This window comes from Filicampus tigris, chromosome 1 (genome assembly GCF_054856515.1).
Source record: "Filicampus tigris isolate MCC_2025a chromosome 1, RoL_Ftig_1.0, whole genome shotgun sequence".
NCBI classification, from domain to species: domain Eukaryota; kingdom Metazoa; phylum Chordata; class Actinopteri; order Syngnathiformes; family Syngnathidae; genus Filicampus; species Filicampus tigris.
In genome coordinates this window covers 14,568,811-14,581,590 of record NC_141217.1, presented here as the reverse complement: position 1 = coordinate 14,581,590, position 12,780 = coordinate 14,568,811, and the positions used below count along the sequence as shown (strand labels likewise).

The 12,780-nt window shown below is 42.0% G+C and overlaps 1 protein-coding gene across 2 annotated transcripts in view; it reads right to left on the bottom strand.

Moving 5' to 3' along the window:
• The window catches only part of lgr6 (leucine-rich repeat containing G protein-coupled receptor 6), a 41,686-nt gene that overhangs the window by 7,750 nt on the left and 21,156 nt on the right, over window positions 1-12,780 (bottom strand). For both annotated transcript variants that reach the window (XM_086047864.1, XM_086047783.1), the window contains 8 exons: window positions 9,315-9,386; window positions 6,691-6,762; window positions 4,040-4,255; window positions 3,866-3,937; window positions 1,995-2,063; window positions 1,473-1,544; window positions 1,278-1,349; window positions 847-915 (listed from right to left, as the gene is read on the bottom strand). In XM_086047864.1, the coding sequence (XP_085903990.1) occupies window positions 847-915; window positions 1,278-1,349; window positions 1,473-1,544; window positions 1,995-2,063; window positions 3,866-3,937; window positions 4,040-4,255; window positions 6,691-6,762; window positions 9,315-9,386 (714 nt within the window). The remainder of the gene's footprint in view (window positions 1-846; window positions 916-1,277; window positions 1,350-1,472; window positions 1,545-1,994; window positions 2,064-3,865; window positions 3,938-4,039; window positions 4,256-6,690; window positions 6,763-9,314; window positions 9,387-12,780) is intronic.

Sequence of the window (12,780 nt, the reverse complement as noted above, 5' to 3'; positions counted from 1 at the left end):
GCTATCTTAGATTGGGTTTTTGTTTGTTTGTTTTTGGTACTTTACTTTATCATAGTGGGCCACCGCTATTCAAGGATCAAAGGGACCAGGCAAAGCCGGGTAGAATTTGCGTGGCATTGACGCCCATCGAAAAGCATTCTGAGAAAAAAAAACGAATATTGAAAAAAAAATGGAAACAAAATGTGTGACTGCAAATTTGCAGGTACCGAACCGTGAGTATGTGGAGGTCCACTGTATACTCATTCATGTCTCCTCAAGGGGAAATTCAACTCACACTCGGATGTATTCTATGTGTTGCACAATGCACACAGAACCAGATCACACACATGCAGACATGCAAGGGGAGAGTCAGAGTGAAAAAGGTGCAAAAAGAGCCGTGCACCACTTGATCTGGTGGTGGGGGCAATGCCTTGCTCATGTCTACCTCAACAGTAGCCCGCAAGCAGATTAGCATCTTTACAACAACTAGGTGCTATTTTCACGTTTTTGTCTGTAGTAGGACTTGGCCTTTGGAGTCGGAGGAAGTCCTTGCAGACTGAGATATTGCCGCCTTATTTTGACAGTTGAGTCACAAGTGAACAACCCAATGATACGGTCTCTTCTGCCGTTTTGGTGAGTATTACAGTAGCACAAGCACCTAACCTTCATGACCAGCCAATTGATGGAATGGGGTGTCTTTCTCTTCAGAATAAAAATGTTATTGTATGTCATCCTCTGAACCAGGAAGTGCTGTTGTCAATAATTCACCTGTGGTGCATGTGCCATTTTAGTTATCAGATTTGCCCATAATAAAATGATATGACTGTGCTATTGTGAGTAGACTAATTGTCAAAGGGAGACACTCACAAAACTTCCAGGCTCGTTGTTCCTTTCAGCTCAGGAAAGTTTTGAATTAGAGTGGCTCCATTCAGGGAACTGCAGGAGGTGAGGGGAGGGGGGGGAGAGAAAAAGTGTAGTCTCTGAAAAGTTCTCACTCTCACTCATGCACACATATGTTTGTCCACCAGACTTTGTCTAGCAGCTCATTTCAACCATCACGCTTTTCATCCAACATCAATACAGGCTGTTTTGGCTGTCTCACTAGACATCATAAGTCACACCATTTAACATGTTCTTACAACACACTCTCTTACCGCATCACAGCACAGCAATATGCTAACACAACATCATTCAGTAGGCCATTGCACATGTCCGCTCTTGCTGCTTGGGACGCACAATGATTTAAAGAGCGTTTGGGTGAACTCACCGGAACTGTTTTCGACTGACCGCATACTTACAGTGTGTGCAACTTTGGTAAGAACTGGAAAGCGGATTTTCCCACAAACTGGATGGGGTTCTCATAAAAATGGCTGCACAAAAAAAAATATATATATTATGGTTGTTTAGATAAAATAGGGTTGACAAAATTGTTCAAGCTGTTGACTAAAAATAGCCTTTTAGTTTTCAATGTAGCCAAAGCACGAAGCGCTCACATGGTTTGGAGGTGAGGGTTTCCCACAAAGGCCCTCTCGGGGATTGCTTTGATATTGTTGTTATGGAAGCCCCTGCAAATGGAAGTCAGTATGCAATATATAGTTAGTCAGTCTATTAATATGGAGCTGATTTGTCTTGGGGGTTTGACTGTGCGTTTGTGTGAGAGCGGCAAGTCATGCCGCACCTGCCGCGGAACAGCTGAAAAACATTTTTGGATGCAAGAGATTTGAACATGAACACGTATGCTGTGTGTATCTGAGACACGTGTGCGCCGTGGAACATCTGCTGAATTTCAGTAAAGACATAGTGTGTACGTGTGGGTGTGTGCGCGCGAGAAGGTGGGGCGTGGGGGGCCCAGCCAGCACCTGCTTTGGGCGAGAGAGATTGTATCCGAATGCCACATTAAATTCACTTAACGGGATTAGTGGGGATAACTCAGCCATGATAGTCATGTTGGGCAGGTGTTATTTAGTGTGTGTGTGCGTGCGTGTGTTTGTGTGTGTGTGTGTGTGTGTACGCACAGCTCCTGAAGCTTACTCAGTGTCCTGATGGCCACAGGGAACTCCTGCAGTTCATTGTAATTTAAATCCCTATGAAAGACAGATAAACATCAAGTTACTATGGTTAGGTGGAATATTGAAAGCACATGGCTCACTAGAGGTTTAACCCTAAGTGCATGGAAATTATAATTCAAGTATGTACATTATAATATTGTAGTCTGGTTCTGGTTCTACAGTGCATGCCGTTTGCTCTCTGAGAAGCTGCAGGGTTTGAAGTTTGTTGTATTTGACCCTCGACCTTTGCGGCAGTTACTTTATTATTTGGGTCTGACTCTCATTAGTTTCCCAGGAAACACTGTACCATAACAACTGTTGCTATCGCTGACTTTTCTCACATGCAGGTGGCAGGAGGATGAGGTGGGGGGGGGGGGGGGGGGTTAACGTATGACTTGCTTGTATGACGATGTGCAAGAGTGTATTCTTTTAACCTGCATTTTTGCACGGGGAGCATGTGTGTTCTGTACTTATTTTTCTATCCTTTGGCAATATATGAAAAAAAAACCAGATCACAACAGCGACTCCAAACTCACGAATTAAAGTACAGATTCAACTCAATTTGATTGGATTGACTTTGCAAATGTCTTTATGTAATTGTCTTAAACAATGCTACTGCGTTCTCTCATTGTTTCAGGAGATGTTGTGAAATATCTGTCAGTGCCCAAATGAGTCATGTGCAATATACTTAGTCTCCTGGATGGCTTATTTCGGTAATGGTTTTCATAATGCAAGATGAGGCTCAGGGAGGGTGACAGTGATGCAGACGGTCGCTTGAATTTCTCATAAGCAATGCCGCCGTGTGAGATTAACCCTTCATACCATCGCAGTCCCCCCCCCCATCAGTGTCACCCCCCTTTTCACCGTACTTATAGTTTATGGCCGCATCGCTTTAGCACAATCAAATCAGCTCCAATCATTCCAGCCCTTTTTTACTTCTTTTGTTTGTCTCAATTCCTATAATATACAAGTGTTTATTAAATGGCATGTAATGGGCTTTTTGAGTTCACGGACCCTTAGTAACGTGCTCAAAGTCATGTGCCCAAATACATGCTCATAAAAAGGTGTATGTAATTTGTTACTTCGGCAGGTTGTTACGCAATATACCAGCAATATTGTTTGAATTACACCACAACGACTTCTGCTGGATATCAGCTTTCTTACTCTCAAATTCTCCCCCAGCTTCCATATTAGTCCGTGGCAAATGTCTGTTTTGCAAATAGAGGCATCCATTTCCCGATTCGTTCCCGATTGTATTGTAGAGAATGTTCTTCTGCATCCCTCAATCATGACCTCCAAAAGGAGACTCAACTGATCTCAAAGGTAATGAAATGGCAGCGTTTACTAGCAACCTTTATTCCAACACCTGCCAATTGAATTTAATGATAGTTTTTTTCTTTCTTTTATTTGGCACGGTTAATACCAGGATTTTAGAAGAACATTACAACCTGCTTTAAGTACCTCATAACACAAACTACTCAAAGGCACGCAATTTAAGTAAATGGATGTGAGGGAGTATTTCAGAGCGTTTATCATTCATCCTGGGGTAATAAAGCGTTGCGATTGCTGTAAACACGGCCATAAAGACTTGATGTTGATACTCGCTAATGCGTAATTGTCATGGGAATGTTTGTGGACACAGCGTGAACATTTCATCTTGGTCTCTGAATTCGATCTTTACTTTTGTAGTCTAACTATTATACCTGTTTGTTGAGTAAGCGGGAGAGCCAAAAGATTGGGAGAATGCATCATTTGGGTAAATTACGGCACCAAATATCATTCTGGTTCATGCATTTGTCTTGTTTTTGAATAAATGAATAGATGTGTGAGATACTCACAGAGTCTCCAGACTATGTAAACCTTCAAAACATCTCTTTCCCATAATCTGGATCCGGTTGTTATGGAGATGTCTAGGTAAAGGCCACAAGTGTTGTTTAGAGACATTCTGGTCTCTTATACAAACTGCATTTATTACCAACTCAATCAAGAGAACAAATTCATCCTGCACTTACAGTACAACAAGTGCCGAGAGGTTGGCAAATGCATAATCTGGAATATGCGTGATCTGGTTGAGGGCCAGGGTCATGGCCTGAAGGGAGGGTAGAGCATCCAGGGCCATTACTGGGATTTCTGTCAGGGAATTGTCGTCCAGCCATAGGTGCCGTAGAGAGCGAACTCCTTTAAAGGCGCTAGCAGGAACTTCTGACAGGAGGTTAGCATCCAGACGCCTGTGGGGATAGACGATGAATTTTACAATAATGTGTGTGGTATTGAAACATTTGGCCTTCCTGGAATATAATTATGAGAATTACACATACTTCACTTATGTTTTCTTCAGTGCAAAAAAAAACCCAACCCAAAACACAATTGGCTTTACCAGTACAGGCCTGCATGCACAGTAGCTATACAGAATAATTTGCTGGTTATTAATACCTCGGTGTCCTGGGAAAGTTAACAAGAAGGGAGTGTCAAAGGCCTTACAATCGTCCTTCTGACTTTTTCACTCTTGGAATTTGGAACTGAGACAAACACTGTATCCTTTCAAATGATTCATGTATCAAACTTCACACACACAAACATTCACTCTTTCATCCCTTCAAACCTTTGTCCTCCTCTTGGTGTCCTCCAGCCATTGGCATGAGTGTGACATAAACAGCAAGGAAATGTACTAATGCGTACACACTGTCCAGACTGATGGATGGTCCCCTCGGGGCAGAGATGATAACCCAAGCCCACATCCTCTTTCTGTTCTTCTTTTGGCCCTTCAAACCTAATTGTCCCCCCTCCATTCATCCTCTTTAAACCCCATTTTGTTACATGTCTGTATCAAAGAACTCACAACCACTACGAACCAGTTGGATCACAGATTAACGCTTGGCTATTTTCTAAACTTCCTCCCAGTGATTCTTTGAGACTTGTGCTGCAGCTCCCTCTGTCTCTCGCCACCTGTTCGAAGCTTCACCAAACAAACACAAACTTCAAAGAGAAATCTGAAATTAAACTCTGAACTCTGGGCTTTGCTCCCTACGGGCATTTGCCATCAGGAGAGGCGAGTGTATATACAAGCAGTTGCTCCCATATGACCAGCATCACGACATTTTCAACTTCCTACTAGATTTCATATCTATTTTTTTTTGGTGCGTAACATCGTCCCTCGACATCATGTGTGGACATTGTCCTTGACCCAAATGGCCAGATGAAAGCTGCGGAAGACACTTGAACTTTCTCGACTACTCTCCAGGGCAAAATAATTGTTCCTCAGTAGTAGACCTGCCAGGTCTCCAGAAGGTCTAGTCAGAACTAGGAATGTTTCACAGAAAGCAATAAAGCAGCAGCTATTTCCTGTCTATTACATCAAAGTCTGAAGTATGATTGTAGGAGAGTGAATGAGAACATTCTCTTACATGATCCAGGAGTTGTGCGGATTTATCTGTCTGAATTCTCCAGACCTATTCACTGGTGCCTACTGAGCACAATCTAGTAATTATGTTATTTTGCCGTTACCTTCTTTTACCTCACCGACTTTCATATATGATGACTTGGTTCTCAATGTTTTTAGCTCTACGGAGACAAGATAATTCTTGTTTGAGATCAAGTGATAATTTGTTTTGGATGAAAGCGTCCTGTCCTGTGCTGTGATGCCCTGCTTTCTTTTGACTTAATCACGTGTTTCACGTCACTTAGAGGCACCGGCAAGCTTTGCTTTCCAAAGCCTTCTCCCCTTAATCTTTCTATGCTGGGCTTATCATTACAGTAATGACAAGGTACTGGGTCTCTATGCAGGGGCTCATTGTGTATGCGTGTTTTCGCGACTTGGAGCCATCACTAAGGGGAGTAATTGTTCAAAGACCACACACACACACGCTTGACTTGTATGGCATACTGAAGGCAAAGACAGAAAAATGAATTTATGACACGGATCAACGAAAGATCCAGCTTTCAGGCACAAAGTTTACAGGTGTGGGAATGAGCAAAGTCTATTTGAGCATACCTATTACCGTATGCAAGCAGGTGGATGGCGAGTGCACAACACTCTTTTCCTACAACTTTACCAAAATGCAATGAAGAAAAAAAAAAAAGAACGGCTTGATGTTTTAGAACACATGAATTATTAATGTGGAAAGCAGGCAGGTGGAGTGTGTCTGTGGTATAATATTAAGATTGACGGGTAAGGTTGAGGAGTTACAGATGAGGTCCACATGCACACATCCAAGCATACATGCTGACACACATACATTGACCCCACGGATGAGACAATTAAGCCACCAAACACTCATTAGCGAGGGGGTAGCGGTGTGGGTGGCGCAAGAAGAGTGGAAGAGGAAGAGTGGGGGAATTAATGGAAAATGAGGTTGTTTCACAGCTCATTGGAGATGTTCTCCCTGGCCTGCAGTGTCTGCTGTTTCCCTCATGGCTTCCAGATGCTACCATGAAGTGCGTTTACACAGGCTTGGGACTCAGACAGCTCTGTACTGAATGCAGAGGTACTTTAGCCGATATTAGAGTACGGTCTGCAATATGTCACCAGTATTACACAGCTGAGACATGCGTGGGTGGGGATTGTAGCATTTTTCATTCCCCGCTGAATGAGATGTGAGCATGTATGTATGTACAGCATGTGCGTGTGACCGTGAATGTGTGCGTACATGTGTGTTGCACTCACAGCGAAAGCAGGTTTGGTAGGTCCCACGGCGCATCATCAGGAAGTCTTTCAAGGTGGTTGTTCTGTAGCATTCTGAATGGAGCAAAAAGAATGCCTTCGTTAAATTAAGTAAGGATGAACAATTGGTGAGGGCACCTGAGGCCGCAAATAATTCCATCGTGATTGGAATCTGACCCAAGTAGGAAGAAGGTCAGTGTAGGTAGAGGAAAGGAGATGCTTCTTGGGTGGGCTGTTGATGTCATTCTCAAAAGAAAAGAGCAATGAGGAAATGGGGGGTGGGGGGCGGGCGGGGGGAGCAATTGAGTACTCTAGTTTCCCTCCTGCTCTCTGTTTCTCCTTGTCATATCGTAGGGGTGCCCAAGTCCTAGATGTTTCCCTCCTCTAACACTTGATTCACATGATCAGGGTCGTTGTCAGGCTTCTGCAGACTCTGCAGCTGGTCATTTGAATCAAGTTGTTGGAGGAGGGAAACATCTAAAACAGGCAGGATAGGGTCTCTCGAGGACCGGACTTGGCTACCCTTGTCGTATAGGTTACTTCGGCTCTTTTTGAGTCTTCAGCATTTGAAAGCCCAGGTCCTTGGTATTTCTTGTCTTATTGCTTTACCAGAAAAGCAGCAGGATACTGAAGTTGTATGTGTGATGTACCGTTATTAAATTGATTGATTCCTAAAGCAACAGTATTAACTCAATAATTTTAGAACAACAGTACAAATGGCACTGGTCTAGCTGCCTACGCACAAATCGTAATATTCCTCTTCGCACTTATGGCCCGAGTACTCAATTTACTATTTGTATTTTTTAACAGCAGTTCATAACAACGGTAAAATGTTAAATATTGTCTCCAGCGACCAGTATGAGGACACGAGGACCATATATGTCATTGGCCGGGATGCTGAAATTGTTTTTTTTTTAATGACCGCGTGTATGACATGACTTCATCTTAGCTCCAAGCTGAGTTTGATTGTAAACCAACAACTACAGTAATCTAAGAACCGAGTGGTTATACATTGTTCCACCCTGTATATCGTTGCTGTCCTTTGAAAAACACATATCTCCAGTTTTGGAAACGTTTTAATGTTTACATTATTGCGACGTCTGTAACGCGGAAACACCATTCATGTACAAATAAGAAAAATGAAAAACATGGAGATAAGTGTTTTTTTACAGGACAGCGACAGTCTACTGTTATACGCAGTCAATGCACCGAATTCAGTCTTATGGTTTGGAGTTCCCTCGTATGATACTACAGTACAGTGTGCGAGTTGTGTGTGCGTACATGTGTGTGGCTGTGTGATGAAGAGACTCCATCACCAGCAACCTTGCAGTCTCTTACACAAGGTCAGCCATGCATTTTACTTTGAAACAGCTCAACAAAGCGTATGCGTTCAGGAAGGAAGCTGAACTACTCTCAGGTCACATCCGAAGCTGGCTTGCTGTCATGCAAGAATACTTTGTTCCTTTCTGATGGATTCAAGTGTAGTTCACTTATTATCAGAGTGTCCGTGGACCTTTACAACTGACACTTGATTTTCAAGTCTGACATTTAAAGATCCTTATCAACAACTGTATCGAACAGCTGACAAGTCAATATTTCATTTAGTTGTGTATACGGTACATAAGGTAGGTTTTGACGGTTTGAATTGATAAAAGCTGCTGCCATGCCCTGAAAAAATGTTTCAGACCTCATACTTTAAAATAGTATTGCTTCATTGTCATATAAACATTTAGTGAATAAGATGTCTTAAATGTTATCTAAGCGTACAGTATTACGTTTGGTTTCCTTAAACATGCAGCTTCCCATGTATTCTATATTGTTGTTGTACTGAATTGTAAATAAATGTGTTTACTGTATATATAGTATGTATAAACCAAAAAAATAGTTTGATGGTGACTTCTCTGTCACTTGTTGTAGTCATGGTGGGTGGCGTGACCAGGAGGTTCTTTCAGCACACTTTTAACTGTGTGTGAGTGACATTTAAAGGAGTGGAAGAAATTAATTCAATCATGGCGGTTAACTATGCACTGACCTGCGTACAGAGTATGCTATTCTAGAAAACGGCGCCACCCATAATTCTTGAACACCAGCACAACAGCATGGCAAAAAAACTCAAGCCATAAAATCAGTTCGGAAAGGTGGAAGAAATGACTCCCCAAACTTTTAAGGTTGTGAATACACCAGAGAGTATGTCCTAACAGATACCTCAGCTGATTCCCAGAGATTCGCCTTGTCTAACACCCACTAAAAATGTGGCCACATTTTATTATCTTTTGCCCTCCCAATTCTGGCTATACTATATGATTTTATAGCTGCTATGCATGTTTTTCTAATTTACTACTTGTAATATTCCTGGCATGCGTAAAAAATAGTTGGATGGTGGCTTCTCTGTCACTCGTAATCATGGTGGGTGGCGTGACTACTTGCAGTGCACCTGTGAAGGTCTGTAAGTTGCAAAAAATGCAGGAATTAATTAGATCATGATGGGGTATTTAATGATGCACAGACCTGCGCATAGTAGTCAAGAGAACGACTCTCCCCGAAAACCTTGATTGAAACAGCCAAGCAGTATGGCAAGAAGACCGAAGCCATAAAATTGGTGTGGAAATGAGGAAGAAATTACTCACAAAACTTTAAGGTTGTGGAGACCCTGGAGAGCGTGGCCTGAAATATACCTCAGCTGATTCCCAGAGATTCGCCTATGGCCAAAATAGAGATCAGAAAAGTGAGACAAAAATTAAGTACAGGCATATACAGTACATGAAAGTTTACGAGTCTCATAAGAAAAACGTTGCCTTTTGCTTCATTCTGTACTTTTGGCTGAAGGGATCAAGCACTGCCATGACTTCATCTCAACGCTTTGGGGCGAGTGTTGGGACAGTATGCAAATAATAAATTCACTTCCTTTCAATGTGCTTGCTATTGGCCCCAAGCACACGCTGAAACTTTAAGCAATCAAAGGGAGATCTGATGAGTTGAGTATTGTCTGATTTGAATAAAACTTTGCTTCGCTTCGTAAAGGCTGAAACGAAATACTTGCTTGTCTTCCTATGCATATGTTTACATACGTGTGTGCGGCAAGGTATATCCTTTTTTTATGTGCGCGTGTGTAGTGTGACAGCTCGTGCTGTTTTCCATGTCCTTGATTTAAATTGGTCTCATTCTAAGGAGCCTTGAGGATACAAAGGGAGAAAAACCACACACATTCATACAAGCAATCCAATCAGCTTGTTTATCAAACACAGCACCTAATGGTCATTTGTGAGTGTGTATAAGATGTCCAAATAAATAGCATGGAGTCCAGCAGTGTAACTCTCAAGGTCAGAAGCTGCAAGCACAGTTTAAACACAGATTTGCGCTTCACAGCTTGAGACCACCCACTTTTGTTAAACACGCAACCACACGTTACATGTTACACACTGGCATCCTTCGCCTCACACTCTTGCTCTTCAGTCAGACAGCCTTATGTCTTGGTGCAAATCACATACTGATAGAATATTGGCAGCCCTTCCAAACCACCATCACCGCTATCAAACAGATGGTAACAGACGAGGGCTGTGAGCAAACTCTCCCTGACATCTGAAACTCCTGTCAGGCAGACTAACTGCGCTGGCGAACCACTCAGCCGCATGTACCTGCCAATTCTCACACTCTGGAAGTGCGTGTTTATCAACATAAATAGAGACACACACTCACATGTAGATTATAGAGTACGAAATGGATTGTTTCCAAGCTATTTTGGTGCCATTTCGTCATGCCGATAAAGGAGCAGTAAAAGCCTCAAAGTTAGATTGAATGCACAACATGATTTTGACCCCAAACAACCCTAACATATTCTTTTCAAGAATATGTTCTATGCAAGCCCACGAGTTGAAACGAGGCATTCTGATAAATATTGCGTTTGTGGAATAAGAGTTAATCCACCCATTTTTCGCTATCTCTGGGGACGGCCATTTCGTCACGTCTGTCGACTGAAAATGACATAACAACTGCTCTTGGCTCAGGTAACGACCAATCACGGCTGACCTGTTTTCTGAAGCTGAGCCGCAATTGGTCGTTACCTGAGCCCTGAACAGTTGTGATGTCATCTTCAGTCGACAGAAGTGACAAAATGGCCGCCCCCTGAGATGGCTAAAAATTGGTGGATTTTGCTGGTTAACTCATTTTCCACAAGCACAATATTAATCAGAATGCCGTGTTTCAACTAGTGCTGGGAACATATTCTTGAAAAAAATGTGTTTTGGTTGATTTCCCCTTTAAGTGCGGGCTTTTCAGTACATTTACGATTTATTCCTAATTGTGCATTGTGCAGTGACCGAGTGTAAAGCCCTTTTTCGGCTTTATTTATGGTTTTTGCTAGGAAGGCCATTAGGGACAATTACAATAGGCACTTTTACCGGAGTAATTGTTTCTGTAGACCTTCTTGAAGCCCCATAAACTAGATCTAAGTCTTTCTCTATATAAGTCCTCAGGCGTCTTCCTGCTGAAGTCAAGGATCAGATACAGATGCATTGCAGATATACAGTAGGTTGCACAACGGGGAGAATTAAGAACGGCCCCTGTAGTGGAGGCTGAGTGGTGGTTTGAGTAAGTCCTTTATAGATTCTGGAAACACACAGTAACAGCCATGATAGGTATGATGTGCAAGTATCTCTGCCAGCCGGCCTTTCCACATTAGCTGCAACACTGGTGCCAAAATTGTATCAAAGTGGAGTTGAGCGTTCATTGGATACTTTATTTGTTAAATGTATTATTATATCAAAAAGTAAAGACGGTTAGTGAAAATGTGTTTTGATGGTCTTGATCGACATCAGCAAAACAGCCTTAGATCTGTTGACACAGAGTTTCCATGACATCAGTCTGTGTATATACTGTATGTGCATATGGGTGAATGTTCCGCACTTTGGCTTTCATAATCATTTAAAATCAATCTCATTCTAATGAAAAGTGCCTTGCTCTTGTCAAAGCATCGCCACAGCTGTTTTTTTTTCTTTTCTTTTAATTTGATTTTAGGATGGTTTGGACTTTTGTTGGCCCTTGAGCTGCACAGATAAAAACTCAACTCAAAAACTTCAGAGTGGTTCACCCCAGTGAAGTGTTTCTTAGATTAAGCAAAAGAGACCACAGTGATTTCACTATATCGGATACACTGGTAGGCCTAACCAATGAAACCACCCTGCCATTACGCAAGTATAAGTATCATCGCACCCAATTACCTCAATTTTTCTTTCTAGAAGCTAATGTTGCAGCACAGCCAAAAGGATGATATGCTACCCTGATAAAAGAGTGTGGTTTGTATAACCATGTAAGACTTTCTTTTTTTTTTTTACACCCTTTATCCATCAACAGAAATGTGATCTCTGCTTATGTTAAGAGGTCCAGTCTCAGGATCAACCACCTAACCTGGCATTAACGTCTGGAATTATTGTAGTTAAAATTAAGACTTGGAAAACTGTCAGCGAGAAGTTTATGTGATAACAAATACAAGCAGAGGAAACTTTGGGGTAAAAACTCCACTGGCACAGTTGGATCGAAATGCTGTAGTTCCCTTTGTGTGCACCTGGAGGACCAAGATGGCCAATACTGTATTACAATCTCCTAACGTTCCTCTTGTTCTGTCACAGAGCTGTATTTTTATTTTAACTCCTCGCGTTAACATTTGTACTCTCATTCGGCGTTTTTTTTCCTGTCAAATGTGAACACTGGATTAAGGTCATTGAGATTGAGTGTTGAAAAAGAAACTAAATTCCAATAGCTCTTGAAGAATACAAATGTAAGGGCTACATGTCATCTTTTGCACTCTTTGAAAATCTTCTTTGGTGGGAAGAATTTACGATTGAGGCCCTTTCGCAATTTCTACTTTTAACCACACCCTGCGTGTAGACAATGTGATAATATTCGAAAAGACTCAATGTTTAGATTGTGGCAGAACACTTGAAGACATAGGATAACGTTGATGTTTTGTTGAACCCCGTGTTTATTACCTGAAGTTAAGCACTGCTTCAATCTTAAGAGTCTGAAGACATGCAGCGGGCTCTTTAATGCTCTGTTTGACTGTCAGTTCCTTGCAGGTGTTTGAAGTAAAAAGTCATG